The 19277-nt window shown below is 46.4% G+C and overlaps 1 protein-coding gene across 4 annotated transcripts in view; it reads left to right on the forward strand.

Moving 5' to 3' along the window:
• The window catches only part of Susd4 (sushi domain containing 4), a 126501-nt gene extending 108852 nt beyond the window's left edge, over positions 1-17649 (forward strand). For 3 of the 4 annotated variants that reach the window (XM_077802349.1, XM_077802350.1, XM_077802348.1), the window contains exons 6-9: positions 10159-10357; positions 11719-11863; positions 15109-15491; positions 16403-17649. In XM_077802349.1, coding sequence (XP_077658475.1) covers positions 10159-10357; positions 11719-11863; positions 15109-15491; positions 16403-16431 — 756 coding nt within the window. In that variant the 3' untranslated portion in view covers positions 16432-17649. The remainder of the gene's footprint in view (positions 1-10158; positions 10358-11718; positions 11864-15108; positions 15492-16402) is intronic. The other variant, XM_026407140.2, reaches the window with a different exon arrangement.
• Positions 17650-19277: the final 1628 nt, after the last annotated feature.

Consider the following 19277-nt stretch of genomic DNA (forward strand, 5'->3'; position numbering starts at 1 on the left):
AAATCAATAGGTTAAAAAAAGAAAGCACTTGATCTTATCCACAGATTCAGAAAAAGAATCCAGTAAAAATCTGACACTGATTCATGATTCAAAACTCAATAAAGTGGGAATAGGGGGAAACTTCAACTTGATGAAGAATCTCTGCAGAAATCCTACAACTAACATCATACTTGATAAGAAACTAGGAGATTTCCTACTATGATTAGGAACAAAGCAAGGAGGTTCTTTCCCACCAATTATTTTCAACCTCATTCTGGAAGTCCTAACTACTGCAGTAAGTCAAGAAAAGGAAATAAAACTTGTACAGCTTGGGAAAATAAATAAAACTGGCTTTGTCCATGGATGACGTGATCATCTATGTGGAAAATACAGAAGAATTGATCAAGCAAAATTCTTTAAAAAAAACTTCTATCATTAATAAGTTATTATAGCATGGCTGCAAGACACAGTTTAATAAGCAAAAGTCTACCATTTTCCTATGGACCAGGTGTGAACGAGTGGAATTTGAAACTTAAAACAGTAACGTTTACATTTGCTTCCCCCAAATAAAATGCTTAGGTATCAATCTAACAAATTGTGTACAAGATTTATATGAAGAAAACCATAAAACTTGCATGAAAGAAATCAAAGAACTACCTAATTTTATCCAGATGTTAGTTCTTCCCAACTTGGTTCATAGACTCAGTGATCCTATTATTATTATTATTGGGGGGATTTATAAACTGATTCTAAAGTTTATATGGAAAATCAAAAGAACCAGAACTGCCAACACAATATTGAAGGAGAAGAACAACTTCAAAGGATATTGCTTGACCTCAAGACTTACCATAAAGCCCGGCATGGTGGCACACATGGGTAATCCCAGCAGCTCTTGAGGCTGAGGCAGAATGATCGAGAGTTCAAAGCCAGGCTCAGCAACTTATCAAGGCCCTAAGCAATTCAGTGAGACCCTGTCTCTAAATAAAATATTTAAAAGGGCTGGGGATGTTGTTCAGTGGCTAAGTGTTTCTGGGTTCAATCCCCAATACCAAAAAAAAAAAAAAAAAAAGCCAAGGACTTACCATAAGGCTACAGCAGTCAAGACAGTGTGGTATTGGTGAAATAATAGACAACTGAACAGGATAGAGGGCCCAGAAACAGACCCACATAAATATGATCAACAGAGACAAAGAAGCAAAGGCGACACAGGAAGCACATTTAGTCTTTACAATATGTGGTGCTAAAACATCTCAACATCCAAGTGCCAAAGCGGGGAAAAATCTATATAGATATACAACTTGTCCTCTTCACAGATATGAACTAAAAATGGATCATAGGCCTAAGTGTAAAATGCAAAACTATAAAGTTCCTAGAATATAACATGGGAGAAAAATCTAGATGACCTTGGGTATCATGATGTCTTTTTAGAAACAACTTTGAGGGCATGATCCATGAAAGAAATAATTGATCTGCTGGACTTTGTTAAAATTTAAAAATTCTGTTCTGTGAGAGTTAGCATCAAGAGAATAAGAAGACAAACCACAAATGGGTAGAAAACATTTGCAAAGGGCACATCAAATAAAGGAGACTCTCATCCAAAATATAGAAAGAACTCTTAAAACTCTACAAGAAGAACACTAATAACCTGATTGTAAAATGGTCCAAAGACCTTTAATAGATATCTCGCCAAAGAAGAGATGCAGATGGCAAATGAACATATGTAAATATGCTCTGTGTCAGGTGTCATTGGGGAAACACAAATTAAAACCTCAACAAGATGCAACTACACTACCTATTAGATTGGCCAAAATCCTGGACACGGACACACCAAATGCAGATGAGTATGTGGATCAACATGAGCTCTTATTTCTGGGGGCAATGAAAACTGGTATAGCCACTTTGGAAGACATTTGGGTGTTTTTTTACAAAACTAAATAGGATAGCCAATCCAATAGCAATTGTGCTCTTTGGCATTTACTCAAAGAAGCTGAAAACTTGTGTCCACATGAAAACCTGCCCACAGATGTTTATAGCAGCTTTAGTCATAATTGCCAAAACTTCAAAGTGACTTTCAGTATAGGTGAATGGATAAACAACCTGATACCTTCAGACAGTGGAATAGTATTCAACACTAAGAAGAAATGAGCTACGAAACCATGCAAAGACAGAGAGTCTTTTTTTTTTTTCTTTTAGGACTTTATAAACATACGTTGTAGCTGGGTTTATCCTAACAAACTCAAACATGCGTGGGAATTGATTTTCCCCTTTCCCTCCCGTGCTCACTCCTCTCTTTCATTCTCTTCCTCTATTCTACATGACTTCTTTTCACTCATCTATTAATTTGTATTTTGATTGTTTTTTTTAATATTATCCTATCCTTTTCTCCCCTTTCCTTTATTTTCTCTAGCTTCCACATTTGACCTTTGAGTTTCTAGATTTGGCTTATTTCGTTTAGCATGATATTCTTCTTTCCATCCACTTACCAGCAAATGCCATAATTTCATTGTGTTTTATGGCTGAGTGTGTGTGTGTGTGTGTGTGTGTGTGTGTGTGTATCACAATTTCTTAATCCATTCATCTATTGATTGGCATCTGGATTGATTCCATAATTTAGCTACTGTGAATTGTGCTGTTGTGAACGTTGAGGTGGTTTTATTGCTTTAGTATGGTGATTTTAGATCTCTTGGGAAAATACCAAGGAGTTGGATAGCTGGGTCATATGGTGGTTCCATTCCTAGTTTTTTGAGGAATCTCCATATTACTTCCCAGAGTGGTTGTACTAGTCTGCAGTCCCACCAACAAAGTACAAGTGCTCCCTTTACCCACAACCTCATCAGCACTTACTGTTGCTTGTGTTCTTGATTGTTGCCATTATGACTGGAGCAAGATGAAATCTTAGTGCTGTTCTGATTTGCTTTTCCTTGAATCCTAGAGATATTGTACATTTTTTAATCTATGTTTGTTGGCCATTTTGTTTGTTTTAAGAAATTTCTGTGTCGTTTTTTGTTTTTGTTTTGTTTGTTTGCTTTTTTGGTGTTCAGCTTTTTGTGTTTATTGTATATTCTGGATATTAATCCCCTATCCCAGAAGTAGCTGCCCAAGATTTTCTCCCACTCAACACAAGATCTTAAAATGCATATTCTAAATGAAAGAAACCAATCTGAAAAGACTACATACTGTGTGATTCCATCTATATGACATTTTGGAAAAGGAAAAACTATGGCAACAGTAAAAAAAAAAAAAAACAAAACAGTGGTCACCAGCAGATGGAAGGATGATGAGGCAGAGCACAAAGAATGTGTGGGACAGTGAAACTACTCTGTGTGATGCTGTGAAGGTGAAGATGTGGCATTGTCCAAACCCACAGAACGAACAACAGCAAGAGTGAGCCCTAATATAAACCATGGGCTCAAGACAATGATGAGGTGTTAATACAAGTTTGTTACTGGTAACAAATTCTCAGGCGAGGGATGTTGATTGAGAAGGCTGTGCATGTGTTAGGGCAGAAGGCATACGGAAAATCTTGGCACCTTCTGCTCAACATTGCTGTGAGCCTAAAACTGCTCCCCAAAAGTCTTTACATATATGTTGTAAATGGATATAGATAAATAACAGAATAAAATGGCTTTGGGGTTTTTTTCTAACCAAGACAAAAGAGCACTATATATCTTCATCTTTTTTTTTTTTTTTTTGTACCAGGGATTACACCAGGGATGCTTAGTCACTGAGCCACATCCCCAGCCCTTTTTGCCCCTCCCTCCCTTCCTCCCTCCTTTCCTTCCTTTCTCTCCCCCTCCTCATCCCCCTCCTCCCCCTCCTCTTCCTCAACCTCCCCCCCCCCCTCCTTCTTCTCCTATTTAGAGACAGGGTCTCTCTGAGTTGCTAAGTGCCTTGCTAATCTGCTGAGCCTAGCTTTGATCTCTCGATCCTTCTGCCTCGGCCTCCCAAGTTGCTGGGTTTATCTTCATCTTTATGTATTTTTTTTAAGGAAGAAATCTTGAACATCCTTTTCTTGTCCCTTATTTTCCAAGTCCCCGATTTGCAATAACTGTGCTTTATTTTTGCATGGATGTAAGTCCACCCCACATAAACTTGCCTCTTGCTCTACTAATACCACCACGTCTGTGTTGTGAGTGTTGTTCCATGGAATACAGGATGTTTGCATAAAACATTCCATTTTTATCATGTACGTTTTGCCCTATGCTCTGCACAACTTTTAGATCTCAAGGGAAGCACTGACTGGCATTGTTTTGTAGATGTTAGAACACTGACCTCTTTATTGTACTGGTTTCTCAGAGGTGGGGCTGGCAAAGCTCTGGCTCACATCACTAGGACATCCTTAAAATGCACACAGGTCCTTGCCCGATGTAGCCATGAGGTAAAGAAACTGGTAATCTGTTGTTATTTCTCAACTTCTTTTTGCATTAAAAAAAAATGGGACCAGGTATCGCATAGAAATTACAGCTCATCGACAAGGGAGAGTGGTGGACAGAGGAGGGACTATGGTTTATCATGAAGACTATGAAGTTTTTATTCACTCACTTAAAAAGTATTTACCAAGAATAATGCTGGGTACTATCGAAGTGACAAAAATTTAAAAGATAGCCCTCTCAATGAGGTCACAGATTTATACATGTATGGATGGTTCTTGACTTAGGATGGTTTTGACTTAAAGATTTTTCAGCTCTATGGCTGGGCACTAGGGTGCATGCCTGTAATCCCAGCAACTGTGGAGGCTGAGGCAGGGGGGTTGTGAGTTAGAGGCCAGCCTCAGCAACTTAGCAAGGTCCTAAGAAACTTAGTGAGACCCTGTCTCAAAAGACAAAAAGGGGTAGGGATGTGGCTTAGTGGTAAAACATCTCTGGGTTTAATCTCCAGTACCAAAAAAAAAAGATTTTTCAGCTTTACTGTAGTGGAAGAACAGTATGCATTCAGTAGAAACTGTACTTCAAGTTTTGAATTTTGTTCTTTTTCTGGACTGACAAAAGACAGTAAGATCTTCTGATGCTGGGCAGCAACTTCAAGCTGCAGTTCCGTCAGCTGTGTGTTCACAAAGGGGAGCAACAGATACTGTACCACGTGCTGTATTGCTCAGCTTGAGTGTTTGGCAGGTTGGGTTTCTTAAATGCATTTTCCTTATGATACTTTCTGTTTACCAAGGCTTTATCACGACATGGCCTCACTGTAAGCTGGGGATTTTTTTTTTTTTTTTTTGTCTGAGCAAGTAAAATGCAGCATCTAAGGAATTCTAAGAGCATTGCCTGGGTGTGCAGGGAAAGCTTCCTGAGGGGTCTGGTTCATGCTGCTATCAATCTGACCAGGAGGAACCAGGCAAGTGAGGAAATGATGGCGTTTAGAGGCAAAAACAGCTGCCTAGGAAATTTTCAGGAGGTTAGTAAGAAATAGAGAGCTTATTAGGGGAAACCACGGTCTGACAGCAGGCCTCTGGCTCACTCACCTGTCCAGCCTCAGCTCATGTCCTTCTTAGCCAACATGAGGCATATTGAGGGTTCCAGGCCTCTGCATCTCAGTCCCTCACTAGCCCACCTCCATCCAGCTCCATGAGAGACTAGATATGGTAAAAACTGTATTCTGCCATCGTGTGTATAGAGAGGCATTTTCCTGCTATTCTGAAAGGAGCTATAATCCTCTGTCATCAAACAAGGAGCAGAGAGTTGACACCTGGTGGACAATAATTATTGTCCATTTCTGGCCAAACTGCAGCGGAGCCTCGCTTGGACTCTGCCTGGAACCACAGAATGTCTAGACTGCAAACCTCATAAAAGCAATAACTGCTGCTAATAATCTCTAAAGCTGTGAGAAACATGTTAAAAATAGAGTTACAGAAGAATTTTTGTTCGTGCCTCCCACAGGTTCTGGCAGGTATGGCTTGCTTAGAACTAGTGGCCGATAGGATCTGAGTCACAGGATGATCGGAAGGGAATTCTCAGGGGTAGCTTTGCGCTTTTACTCACCAGCAGTCTAGGAACATGTGGGTTATTTCAAATGCTGGCCATGAGGCCACCGTGCCCTGTGTTGGAGGCTTCTGTGTGTGCCTTCCGTCATGTGGCATTGTCTGCCTCTTAGAGAAGGGGCAGAGAGGACGGGGTACCAGAACTCAGTTTAGCTCCAAGGGGAGGCTGTGTTGGATGGAAATAGAAGTCCCTCAGGATTTTAAATAAGTTTCAGCAAGTTTATAAATTAATTGTGCTTTTGTTGTTGTTTCCTTCCAAGTCAGAGAACACTTCCCCACCCTCTGCCCTGATTGCACCTCTCAGGGGTTTCCTTTAACAGAGAAGCTAATGGTCTGCCAGGTGCAAGGTGTGAAGACAAATGTTTCCACTTAGAGGCGAATGCATCTCCATTACAAGGGATCATGACAGTCTCAGAAGGAAAGACTCTGCAATGGATGGATTTTACTCGGCCTCCAAGAAAACATGGCAGTTAGATGCAACCAGGTTCTCTAAAGGTTCGGGGCTGCACTGTTATAACCCAGGGATTCTAACTGCATAGGAAGCCTGGCAGTGGCAGTCATGGGAAGGGTGGCATGGAGACTCCAGCAAGTTTGGGCACCAGTGATAACCACTAGCTATTACTTACCACGTCCCCAGGGTGTTCCTGACGTTTAAGCCACGGTTTATATACAGCTTCTAATCCTCACAACGACCTAGTGAGTTGGGAACCGTTTCTCTGATGGGAAAGTGAAGACCTAGGAAGTTAAACAAGCTGCCGAACACCTCACAGTTCATCAAGGGTAGAGCACTGATTTGAACACAAATTTGGGTAATTCCACAGCCCAGCCTCCCTTTGTCTCATTAAATGATGGATCGTACAGTTCAGCAATCTTTAGCACACCACGGGACTGCTTGCCTTGGGGTTGATATTATGGTTTGAACAGTTCTGTATCCTTGAGGCCAAGTGAGAAAAACTGCTGCTGATAACAAACATGCATATATTCACCGGGCCTCTTTCATGAGGTTTTCTGGGCCTTGAAAACAGTTCTGGTAATTTTCTAAACCTACCAGGGCCCTTGGGGACTTTTTGGAGAGCCTGCTAGGAGGAGAGCCTCAGTGCTCTGGATGCTGTAATTTTCATCGAATTCATGCATAATCAAGGTGTAGCACACAATGTTTTGATGTATGTATACATAGCAAAATGATGACCGTAGCCGAGCAAGTTACCTGTCCTCCTCACACAGTTACCACTTTATGTCTGTGGTGAGAACACTGAGATCTACTCTCAGCCAATTTCCAGGATACAACACAGCATTGCTAACCATGGTCCCTTGGTCCAGATTTGTTCACCCTCCCTAACCGAAACAGATATGCCCTTTGAGCAACATCTGCCCACTTCCTCCACCTCCCTACGCCTGGTAACCACCACTCTATTCTGTTTCTGTGAACTTAACTTTTTCGGATTCTACATATTGGTAAGACCATGCATCATCCAGTATTTTTCTTTCTGTGTCTGGCTTTTTTCATTTAGCTTAATGTCCTCCCTGTGGTCACAAATGGCTGGATTTCTTTCTATTTCAAGGATAAATAATACTTCATAGCGCGCGCGCGCGCGCGCGCGTGTGTGTGTGTGTGTGTGTGTGTGTGTCTTTTCTTTTTTAAATCCATTCATCTGTTGGTGGATACTTAATATACCCATGCTCATTCCACTAGCATACAGCTGGACTCCGCTAGCTTGCGGCTGTGCTGGGGACCTTAGGCAACCAGTTGAGCCTGTATTCCTAGAGGTCACTGGGGTACTCTTCCCTGTGTTCTTACAAGAACTGAGTGGAAGAAAAATGGCATAGAGGAGGGCCAGTGGCCAGGGAGGAGCCCTCGCTGACTCACCCCTGGACCTCTCAGACCAGCTACCATTGCAAGTGCCTTTTTCTCTGTCCCTCTTCCTCAACTGTTGCCTTCTTTACCTCCTTGGATATTCCCAGAACACCCTGGAGATGCTGAATCTGAAAAGAACCCCCATTTGTGTGAATGGAAATGCAGAGGTGATGTGACTCCATGCCATGGACAGCATGGTAAAGGGCACCTGCCAGCCCAGGGAACACCCCTGGGGCAGCAAAAGCTCCCCAGCCTTCAAAGTCAGAGCTTCTAATCATGGCTACCAGTGCTACCGTGGGGCCCTTCTAGCAACCCACCTGATAACCAGCATTTATTGAGCACACCCTGGGCTGTGGGCCTCAGGTCTGTCCCTGGGCCTTCCTTACACGACACCATGTTACAGGCAGAGCTCCCGCTGAAGACCTCATTTCCTAGGCTCCCTGGTCACCTGGCTTCCCACTAGCTCTGCCCAGAGGGAGGCCGGAGGGTGGCAGGTGGAAAAGCTAGGTCTTCTCCTCTACTGTTTCTGCCTGGGACATCTCCTGCAGTGTCTGAGTGTCCTTGGCTCCAGCTCCTGCAGAATAGACCTCTGGGGTTCCAATTTCTACTGAGGATCCCAGCAATGAAGACCCCTTCATCCTACCCACCCAATGGTGGCAGTGGCCTCCTGCAGCTGCTGATCTTGGGGTGCCCCTGTTGGCTTCTCCTCTCTCCCATTACCCATATAAGCCACTCCTCATGATGTTCCGTCTATTTAGAGACTTGGGTCTTGGCTGGCCCTACAGATTCATATATGTTGGTTCTGAATGAAGGCTTTACCGGCATTCCTTAGAACAGCCCCCAGGGACTCTTGTTTTACAGATCAGAACCCTGAAGCTCAGAGATGAGAAAGGACTTGGTGTCTCATGACTAGAGAGTAGTTCAGCCAGAATTAAGACCTACTCCTGTCTAGAGCAAGCCTGGGCTCCCACTCACTCCTCTGGTTGCTACTTTGAGCTTCTGTTTCCTCATATCTAAAAGAGACAAAATAGGTCTACAGTGCAGCACTGTTTACAGGGAGGGAGGGGAAACGGGGAGAGCGAGAGTGAGCCTGTATCCATCCACATGCCTTGGGATGTCTCCATGATGGGTCCCATCTTGACACCCAGCCTCAGTGGGCTTGTGCTGCCAGTGAGTCCTACTATATGCTTTTTCCCAGCCAATGTGGGCTGGTGGCTCTCCCTGCAAAATCAGCCAGTAAGTGATGGGCAGTACTCAGGGATCTACACTGTCTAGGGCATTTGGTTGCCCCGAGCAAGGGGCTTGAAAGTTAACTCTCTTTTGGATTTGTGTGGTTTTTTGTTTTGTTTTTGTTTTTGTTTTTGCTCTAAGTTCTTAGAGGTTTCCACAGGTGTGGGTTTTAGGCTGCCGTTGGTAGAATTCATGGTTTTATTATTTCCTAAAGAATGCTATTTATTTCTTAGTCCTTCTCCATGAAAGAGAGCTCTCTGTATTAGGAGATGAATAAAGACCAAACTGCTAACACCGTCTTTCTGGTTCCAGAGATAGAGCCATTCTTTCCTTGCAGCCCAGAATGCAATCTTGAGATAGAAAACTAAAACTAGCTTTTCTTTTCCCCTAATCTCATGGTATATTAGAGTCAGAAAACCCTCAAACTTCATCTAGCACAGAATAAGCTTCTATTTTGCAGAAGAGAACAATCAAGGCTTCTGGAGATTAAGTGAACTGTTTAAAGTCCTCACAGTGTGTTGGTGGCAGAAGCAAACCTAGAACCCAAGGTGTCTCATTCCCCATTATGGGAAGGGGGTGTGTGGCCTGGATCCACAAGCAGAGGTAGAAAAGTTGCTCCATGTTTGTCATCAGCCAGATCCCAAGATGACACTGGAGGATCCGGTTAGGACCACAGCCCTGTGTTTCAAACAGTTCCAAATCACTTCTGTGGTTGCAGAAGCAGACTTGGCATAGCTGTGCCTTTCCGTAAAGATTTTGTCCACAAATATCTTAATTTTATTTACTAGGCTGTCTGGCACATAATAGCATGCATTATTAATAGAGTAGCTAATACCATCTATTAAATAGGCACACTCTTTGCATTATAAAATGAGCCTCTCTTTTACGGTGTGCTTTACAACACCATGTGAAAACAGCATGTGCTCAGAATATTCTAGCAGGCTTCCATTTGACCTTATGTGAAAATACAAAAGAAGGGGCCAATGCTGGCCCATCTCAGTGTCCTGGTGATGAACGCAGAAGCACATCTTTAAGCCGCATGCTCTCCTGGACCAGTGTGTGTCTGAAGGGCTTCTGACAGGGTGAACCTCTGGTTCTGAAACTCTTATTCTCCCCCACTGCCCAAGTTTGTCCACTACCTCCAATGGTGAGTCACGGAGATTTCATCTGCCACCCGCGGCCTTGTGAGCGCTACAACCATGGAACCGTGGTGGAGTTTTACTGCGATCCTGGCTACAGCCTCACCAGTGACTACAAGTACATCACCTGCCAGTACGGAGAGTGGTTCCCTTCCTATCAAGTCTACTGCATCAAATCAGGTGGGTCCTCGGAGGAGGAGTGGCAGGCCCTCCCGGGACTGCTTGTGTCTGCTCCCCTCCCACAGCCAGCATCAGGAACAGGCTGTGGAAACGTGTTGCCTATATGTGGGGCTGGGCTGTCCTGTGCCAGACGATTCCAGGCCCTGAACCGAGGGTCGGAAGTACTAACCTGTCCATTCCCAGGTTAAAATGCTGGTCCTCTGGACAGGGTCCCTAGACCCTTGGCATCCATGAAAGGACCTCGGGCTCTGGTCAGTTTTCTCCCATCCTTGGCAAGGATACAGGCCTGGGGGTGTGACCAGAATCCTGCACCCTGCCCTGGGACTCAGTGATGCACCTTCCTCTTCCACTAATGAATGTATGTGAGAATACAAATGATACTATGGACGCTAAGGCTTTTTCTCACTTACACAAATGGAGGTCATTTTCACGTTCCAGTGCTTTCCTAACTTAGTGACCAGTTACTTGGGAACTAGCTTCACCACTCAGCCCACCAAGGTAGTGACCACATGACAGAGGCCTGGGTACCGGCATGCCAATCTCCTGCCCTGCCCTGCCCACTGTCTCCAGCATTTTCCAGACCATGGCCATGGCCACTGCTCCAAGCCACAGTGATGGCTGCATGCTGCCGCCCTGGACACAGCACGTGAGGGACATGCTTTGTTAATACTGGGAATCTGGAGGCACACAGGTGTCCACGTGAACCAGCAAGGGGAGAGGTGCACAGAATAAGAGGACGGCCACCGAGCATGATGAGAGGAGGGAGGAGGAGGCAGGGGACGGGGTAGCTTGTGGCAAAAGGCTGAAGCTCTGTTCTGGAAGGTTCTGCTCTTATTGAATCTTACTTTCAGGCACTCAATGGACAAAGTGAGGCTGAGAGCTTTGGGACAGGCCTGTCCCCTTAATCCTCCTTTTTTGGCTTTATGCTACCACCCCTTACCCCAACCAATAACATGTCCCAGAACATCACCAAGGCCTATAGTCCCACTCCTCCCTCCCCCAGACCTTGGTCCATTTCAGAACAACTTCCTTCAGAAAGAGGACCCCTGCCACTCTCTGCACAAGGAGGCCCATTATTTAGGTCTATGCCAGGCTCTCAGGCCAGGTATAGAATCTGAAAGGAAGGTCTGTCTTCGACCCCACAGAGCCCGTGCTGCAAGATGGGTTTTTAGTGTTGTGTGAATCCTAATGTGATTTATAGGCACTGTGCCAGGTGCATGGTGTCACTGTTGAGCCCCAAGGGGCCAATAGGTACCCTCTGGGTGTCTCATGTGCCAGATGAATCCATCAAAGGAACCTACGGGGACTTTGGTACCTGTCACAGCACAAACCTATTGCATGGTTCTGTTCTCTCACGGCAGAGCAAACATGGCCCAGCACCCATGAGACCCTCCTGACCACATGGAAGATCGTGGCATTCACGGCAACCAGTGTGCTGCTGGTGCTGCTGCTTGTCATCTTGGCCAGGATGTTCCAGACCAAGTTCAAGGCCCACTTCCCCCCCAGGTCAGTGCAGCAGAGAGAGCATGTGACAAGTGTGAAGCCAAGGTCCTTGGGTGGAACAGGGAAGAAACACCTTCCTGGAATGTTTTGGGGTATCTGGGGGCCAGAGCACCATGGGCCTCATTTGTCCTTCCCCCAGGAGAACATTCTGGGGCGAGCATTGTGAGGGTGAGAGAAGGGAAACACATGAGGGCTGCCTGGTGCTCACTGCCCCACAGGGCGCCACTCCCACCTTCATGTGGCCCTGGAGGATGAGACATGGACAGAGGACAGAGGTCCTAGGTGTGTGTCCAGCAGAGGTCAGTTGTGTGTATAATGGGCAGTCACAGGAGGGAGAACAGACATGATGGGCAATCAGGAAGGGGCCAGTGAGCCTCTGCCTGGAGTCTAATCTGAGCCTGCTGAATGGGATATTTGGAGGGTGTATCTCTATACCCCGACCCCGTGCCCCACCCACTGCCCCTGTTGGCTACACAAATAAGCTCAGTCTGGTGTCTTCACCCCCTGTAATTACCATAACAATTTAGGACCTAATGCCTCAGAACAGGGCACTTTCCAACTAAGAACAATCTAGCTCCCAGGATCATGCAAAGCACCCCTGAAAGGGAAGGAGAAGGCTCCTGGAACCAGCCACCTCCTTCTCTCCCCTCCAGGAAAACCCAGTGTCTCTCTCACAACTCCCTATGAGCAAAGGGGCAGCTTATTGGGGACAACATTCACTCCCTTTTCCTTAGTCCCACCCCTCCAGGGCAGGACACCTCACTTCCCTTAGCAATGCTAAGTCAGGATGTGTTAGTCAGCTTTGTGGTCACCATGATGAAATGCCTGAGATAAACAACTTCGAAGGAGAAAAGATTTAATTTGGACACAGGGTTCCAGAGATTTTATTTCATGGTCGGCTGGTCCTATCACTGTGTGCCCGAGGCAAGGCAGAACATCACGTCAGGGAGCACACAGTGGAGCAAGGCTGCGGAAGTCACATTAGCCAGAAAGCAGAGAGAAGGGCATGGGAGAGAGGCTCAAGTCCCAAGATCCCTTTCAAGGGCCCCTGTGCAATATCTGATTCCTACCACTAGGTCCCACTTCTTAAAGTCTCCACAACCTCGCAGTAGCACTATCAGCTGGTCCTCAACACAAGACCTTTTGGGGTGGATCCAAGTCATAACAGTGAGTTAGCAGCAGGAGCCCCACAGGGTCACGTCTTATAGGCATGCCACTTTTCCTAGCCATGAAAGTGTGCTAGGTCTAGGGTCACCTGCACCCCTCTTCATACCAAAAGATGTGTCTGTGCCACCCTGGTGCCATCACCAAGCCCATCCTGAAGTGCCAGAAACTTCCTTCCTCTCAAACCTGCCATCCCTTCTGAGTCTGCATCATTATTATTTATTAATCCAGGAACCATGTTCTATCACTGAGCAATTATGGTATCTCAGAAAGGCCGAAGGATCACAAAGAGGAGGCTAAATACACAGCTGTGATTTATAGTACATTAGAGTACTTTAAAATGGCCCGCAGAAGCTATTTTTCTACTTCTGCTTGGAAGAAGTTTCTAGGATATCGACTAAATATTAAGATGTTTCAAAAATGTTCTCAAAACTCTTTCACTTGATGTTCTAAATCCCTTGAGTATTTCCGTCTTGTATTATTCTCTTGTTTTGGAAAATTCGATTCCATCTGTCCAAATGGATGGTAAGATTCTCAAGGGCAAGTCAAGAATGAAGATTGTTCCCCCTGTCCCAGGAATACAGACACTATGGAGATGTTTGATGACAGGGCATATGGCAGCTGAGCAGCCTGGTTGGGGCTTAGCAGGTCATGGGGGACGCTGCCTGAGCACAGGCCATTAGGGCGGTAAATGGAGAATACAGAGAGGCCTGTCCTGGACAGGATGACCTGGAGGTGAAAGGGACAGTGAGGAGACCTAAGTGAGAAGAAGAGGTCCTTTGTCCAGGATGCACTAACTAGTGGCTCTAACAGAGGCAATATCAGATTCCAAATATCCTTCTCTCCTGCCTGCCACCCTCCAGGGAGCATGGGCTTTGATAATCTTCCACCCTCTCCGGGTAGCCTTGAAGAACTATAGAGTAAGGAGCTTACCACCATGAGCCGTAGGCCTTTGCAAGATGTTTCTCATAGTGGACTCCAGACCATCCTTCAATCATTAGAGAAAAGTGCAGTCAGATACTGTCCTCTACCTCAGGTGCCATGTCCAGACCTTTCATATCTTTGGGATTTGGAGCCATTAGCACTTGGGGATTCAGGCTCCTCCTGCCCAAATGGGTCACCTTTCCTTTCTGACATGTCACTATCTGACCTCAAGGCAGCTCAGAGCTCTAGCTTTCAGCAGAATCAGTAAGCTCTGTCCACCACTTACCACTCTGGGTTCCTTCTGGAGCCAGGAACAGAGTGCAGTGGTCCGATGGAGCCCGGGGTTGGTGTCAGACACCACCTGGGCGTGAGCCCAGCTGTGCTGACCATGCAGAGTGATGAGATACACAGGGGCCAGGCCCGGCCCCTACATGCAAGTGCCCCTACATGAGCATGCCTGTGAGGTGACAAATTGGCTTCCCAGCCACCACCGGAGCCCTCATGCCAGCAGCACAGGCTGTGCATAAGCTACCATGCTGGAGGAGTCAGGAGGTGGCCTATGAACCCACACAACTTGAATGAGGAAGTCAGGTCAGAGCGTGCTCCTAGTCAGACTTTTTCATTTTGTTGTTATTCTGTCTTGTCTAAAATGAGTGGTTTTTATACTATACCAGAAAACAAAACAAAACATATCAGGCACAGACTAGTCATCTTCCACGGGGCACTTAGGGTCCACCATTCCCTGGAGATTTCACGGTGCCACTCTGCTTTCAACAACCATCCCGGGAGACATAGCAGAGGCACCTTGGATATTCTGCTAGATTGGGTCACGTGGTTCCTTCCCTTCCACACACAAGTTCATAGCCCAAACCCAGAGGCCAAATTAGGGAGGAAAGAAGTACAGGAGGTAGTAGATCTCAGAGGCAACAGGAGCACTGAGGCAGAAGGACACAAGAGTGACAAGAGCAAAACCTCTTCCCTCTCAAGCATGGCCATTGTGGGCTTCACTGTCTGCCAGAGCAGACCCAGAAACTAGGCTGGTTCTTCTGCACCACCATCCATGCAGGTCTCTAGCACCCACTGGGAGCCCCAGCATCCCAGCTCTGGTGGGGAGCACTGGAGTAGCCTTCTGACTTATTGACACCATTTCCTCCACACAGGGGGCCTCCCAGGAGTTCCAGCAGTGACCCTGACTTCGTGGTAGTGGATGGTGTGCCCGTCATGCTCCCGTCCTATGATGAGGCTGTGAGTGGTGGCTTGAGTGCCTTAGGCCCCGGGTATCTGGCCTCAGTGGGCCAGGGATGCCCTATACCTGTGGACGACCAGAGCCCCCCAGCATATCCTGGCTCTGGGGACACGGATACAGGACCAGGAGAGTCAGAAACCTGTGACAGCACATCGGGCTCTTCCGAGCTGCTCCAGAGTCTATATTCACCTCCCGTGTGCCAAGGGGGCACCCGCCCCACCTCAGACAACCCTGACTCAATTACTAGCACGGCGGGGGAGGTGGCATCCACCAGCCCGGGCATCGACATTGCAGATGGTAAGTATTTGCCCCAAGGCCGAGCTGCACCTGTAAACACCTCACACCCAGCATCGTTAAGCCAGCCCCTTGCTGCGCACAGCCCGGCTCCTTAGCGCAGGGCTGAGTCATTTGCCTTCCACTCAGCTCCCATTGCTTTCTGCTTTCGGTAATAAGTAGAGGCTTTGGCCAAGGCCAGTCATTGTAAGGAATGATTATCATTTTGCAAATAATAGGTCCACTAATGGAAATTTTAGGAGACCCAAAGGGCACCACGCCATCCAGAGTTGAAAGGCTACAGTGGCCCTGCTTTAGTTTTGTAGCAGGTATGTGATACAGGATGTTTTCCTTCTTTATCCCTTAACTAGGCAAGGCTTCTAAAAGCAGAGCTTAGGAACAGGATAACACACCCAGGCAAAGAGAAAATGTCAGGGCCCTGACAGTGTCCCAGCCCCAGAGAAGTGCTGTGTATATAGAAGTTACTTTTACCCCATGTGAGATAAAAGGTGCTCATGCACCTGTCACGAGGAAGGGCCGAGTACAGCTCATGGAAAGGGAGGGAAAATGTATCAATTATTTAGGGACCTGTTTCCCAGGGGAGGAAAGCACCAGCCCAACTTTGCAACTATGAATTATATTTTATGGTATTAGCAACACAGAAACAGAGGCCTCTTGGGTCCCCACACAGTACCTTTCCTGAAAACCACACTGCCATTCTGAACTTGAGTCTGTCCCTAAAGTCTAACACGTTATTTTATTCTTTTAATGAACTGGGAATAGGATCACAATTGCTGTCCAGCAAATAGATGTTATACCAAAGAGTTGGCTTATGTGATCTTTCTTCTCCTCACTGATTTCTGGAATTGTCAAAATTCCAAATTGCTATGGTGTTTTTAGTTATACTAAGCTCATAAGCATGTCTTCTTTAACAGAGATTCCTCTAATGGAAGAAGATCCCTAACTGGGTGAACGCCTCAAAATTCCACTGCCCCTTGGGGAAAGGAATCTTCAGCCTTGAAGGAAAAGCCACAGACAGACAGAGCTTGAGGGCATGAGGGACATTTTCTAATCTATCTACATGGGGACAGTGATTCACATCATACATCTCGAACTCAACAGTGAGGCTAACAAACTGCAGGGGCAGTGCTTTTAAAAGACACTCGAGGATTTGATAAGACCAGTGGGGAACGGAGTGCAGAGGGCAGACCCCTGTGCTGTCCTGAAGGGAGGTGTTGAGTGTGCTCAGTCCTGCGGAACCTGGGGCAGTGCCATACGCACCCACTGCATCACTCATCCTGTTGGCCTCTGTTATGAGTGCTCCCTGCCCCCTCTGAAAGCATGTCACATTTTGTAAATTTGCTTCTCAAATCTGCTTCAAACTGTTGCTGGACTCCAAAGCTGGACGGGTCAGCCTCTGCAGAAAGTCCATGTTGAGCTACCAGAAGAGGAGCACACCTCCCCTGTGCCCTCAGTAAGGGACCAACTTCCAACAGAAAGGCTCTCGGATGACATTCAGACCATCTTCCTTCAGCCGGGAAAGCTCTACTCAGAGCAGGATGTGGCGGTCCCCATCAGAAAGGGAAGGAAAGACAAGCAGACTCTACTTTCTGGCAATTTCTTCAAGGAGGGGAGTTCTCGTACTCTGTGCCACGGAGCATCAAAGCCTCAGCGTTTGGTGATGGAGCATCAGTATTAGTGTTCGTGGTATGGCACATGGATCCCTGGTGTTGGCTAAGTCGCGTGACTTTACATATGATCAGAATGTGTTCAAATACATCTCATGGTGGAGAAAGTAACTAAGGTAATGTTTGGTTTGGGACTTTTAAAAAGACTCCATCCAACAGTTGACCTGAGTCATGAGTTTCTTTCTGGGTGACTGTTATGTTGTTGCCCTTACTCCAAAACTTAGACATATTTTTATTTTCCAAAACAGAAATTGTTTCTGTAAACATATTCTTCCTCCCAAAGAAAGTGAATTCTTTATTCCCCCTTTATTTTGTCCTGCAGAATCAGGAGGCGCCTCCCAGCCCCAAGACTGCCCTCCTCTCTTGCTTCTGGGGCCTCGAGCTGCCTCTCCTGCCTGCCATCCCTACAGTCCTGCTGCAGGGGTCTCAACAGTGCCCACTGGGTGTTGTTCCTATGAAACTGATGATTGATATATAGCAAACAAACAAACAAAAATGCCCTGACTCCGAAAGTGTCTCTTCAAATATATGTTGGTTTGTGGAGTTGATTCCTTTCCTCCTCTGGGTTTTAGACAAATATAAACAAAACTCTGATCCATAAAATTGCTGTGCCGACAGAGCAGTGAGGGCTGGAAGCTTGATCGGGTCCTGGTTTTTTCTTGACACAGACTGATTAAAAATTAAGAAGAAAATGTCAGTTTGAAGCGTGACTTTAATAGTGGAGTGGAGTTGGGCGGGCAGGAAGCCGGTGGCAGTGATCATGGGTGATGGGAAGAAAAGGTGGGCTTAAGAACTGGAGGCTGGTCTGGGGTTGTGGCTCAGGCATAAAGCGCTTACCTTGCACGTAAGGTAAGGGTTCAATCCTCAGCACCACATAAAAATAAATAAATAAAATAAAGGTATTGTGTCCAACTACCACTAAAAAATAAATTTTTAAAAAAAGAACTTGAGGCTGACCAAGAGGACACCTGGAAAGGGCTTGCCTAGCCATCACCTAATGCAGAGCCCACCCTTGGAGGAGGTGCCATCAGCAGTGACAATGGCGTTGAGCACGTGGTTACAGTGCTGGCAATTAGAGATGGGGTGACAGCCTCACCCTGCCCCGGCACAGTTTCATACCACTGGTCCCATTTATTTGAAGGAGCCGGTATTCACAAGGGCGGGTGGGTGTTAGACGTCACATGGCCTGATAGTGTGGGCCAGATGGGAACAAGGGAAATGAGCCCTGTGTGGGCAGCCTCCACCCAGGAGCCAGAGCTGGGCTCTTCTCCATTCTCACACCTGTCCTCCCTCCCATGCCTCCTACATGTAGCTGTGTTTCTGAGACCACTAGGTGAGTGTTCCATGTTCCATGGGACACACAGAAGGAGGCATGCAAGGCTATCTCTGTGGCCTCCCTTGCCTTCTTCCAGAAAACGTGGCAGCAGTGGACAGCCACCAAGCACAGGAATGCCTTGCCAGCCCTAGCCCTGGGGGAAAAAATGCCACAGTGCCAGAGACTTCAAGGTATTCGTGGCAACATAGTTCTAAGCACAGAGGCTGGTGGGAAGGCAGAGCATCTTAATTGCAACATCAGACAATGCCCAACCAAATCTCCAGGATACTCCTTGCCATCCCCGTACTCTGTAGACACACCAGCGATTCCGCTACAAATATTTACAGTGCTGTGGTTCTCACTACTGTGAGCATATGTGGCAAGAAAGAATCCACATGGTATTCCAAGCATGTCATGATCCTGGCTTTCATTTCTATTAAAAGTCCCGGAGGCCCTGGGCATAATGGAACAGAATCACCTTTCTCCTGCCACCTTCTGAGTGCAGACAGATCTGGCTGTATGGTGACTTGGTGCCCTAGTCGTGCACTGTGTGAGAGAACCATGCCAAACACAAATGCCCTCTGCCTCAGGGGAGGGCTGCCTGGGACACACAGCTGAGAAGCCCAGGGTGCTGTGACATGCCAGCCCAAGGTGTCCGCCCGAGTGTTCATTCCAAGGAAGAGCAGAACAGGTGTTTTCTGGCTGAATCGCTCCTTCTCATGTGCACATCAGAAGTCACGGGTATCTTCACACTTCATTTCCATGTAGCTTTTTTTTAATTGCAAGGTTGTGATTTGCTGGTGTGGA

Source organism: Urocitellus parryii, chromosome 9, assembly GCF_045843805.1.
Source record: "Urocitellus parryii isolate mUroPar1 chromosome 9, mUroPar1.hap1, whole genome shotgun sequence".
Taxonomy (NCBI): domain Eukaryota; kingdom Metazoa; phylum Chordata; class Mammalia; order Rodentia; family Sciuridae; genus Urocitellus; species Urocitellus parryii.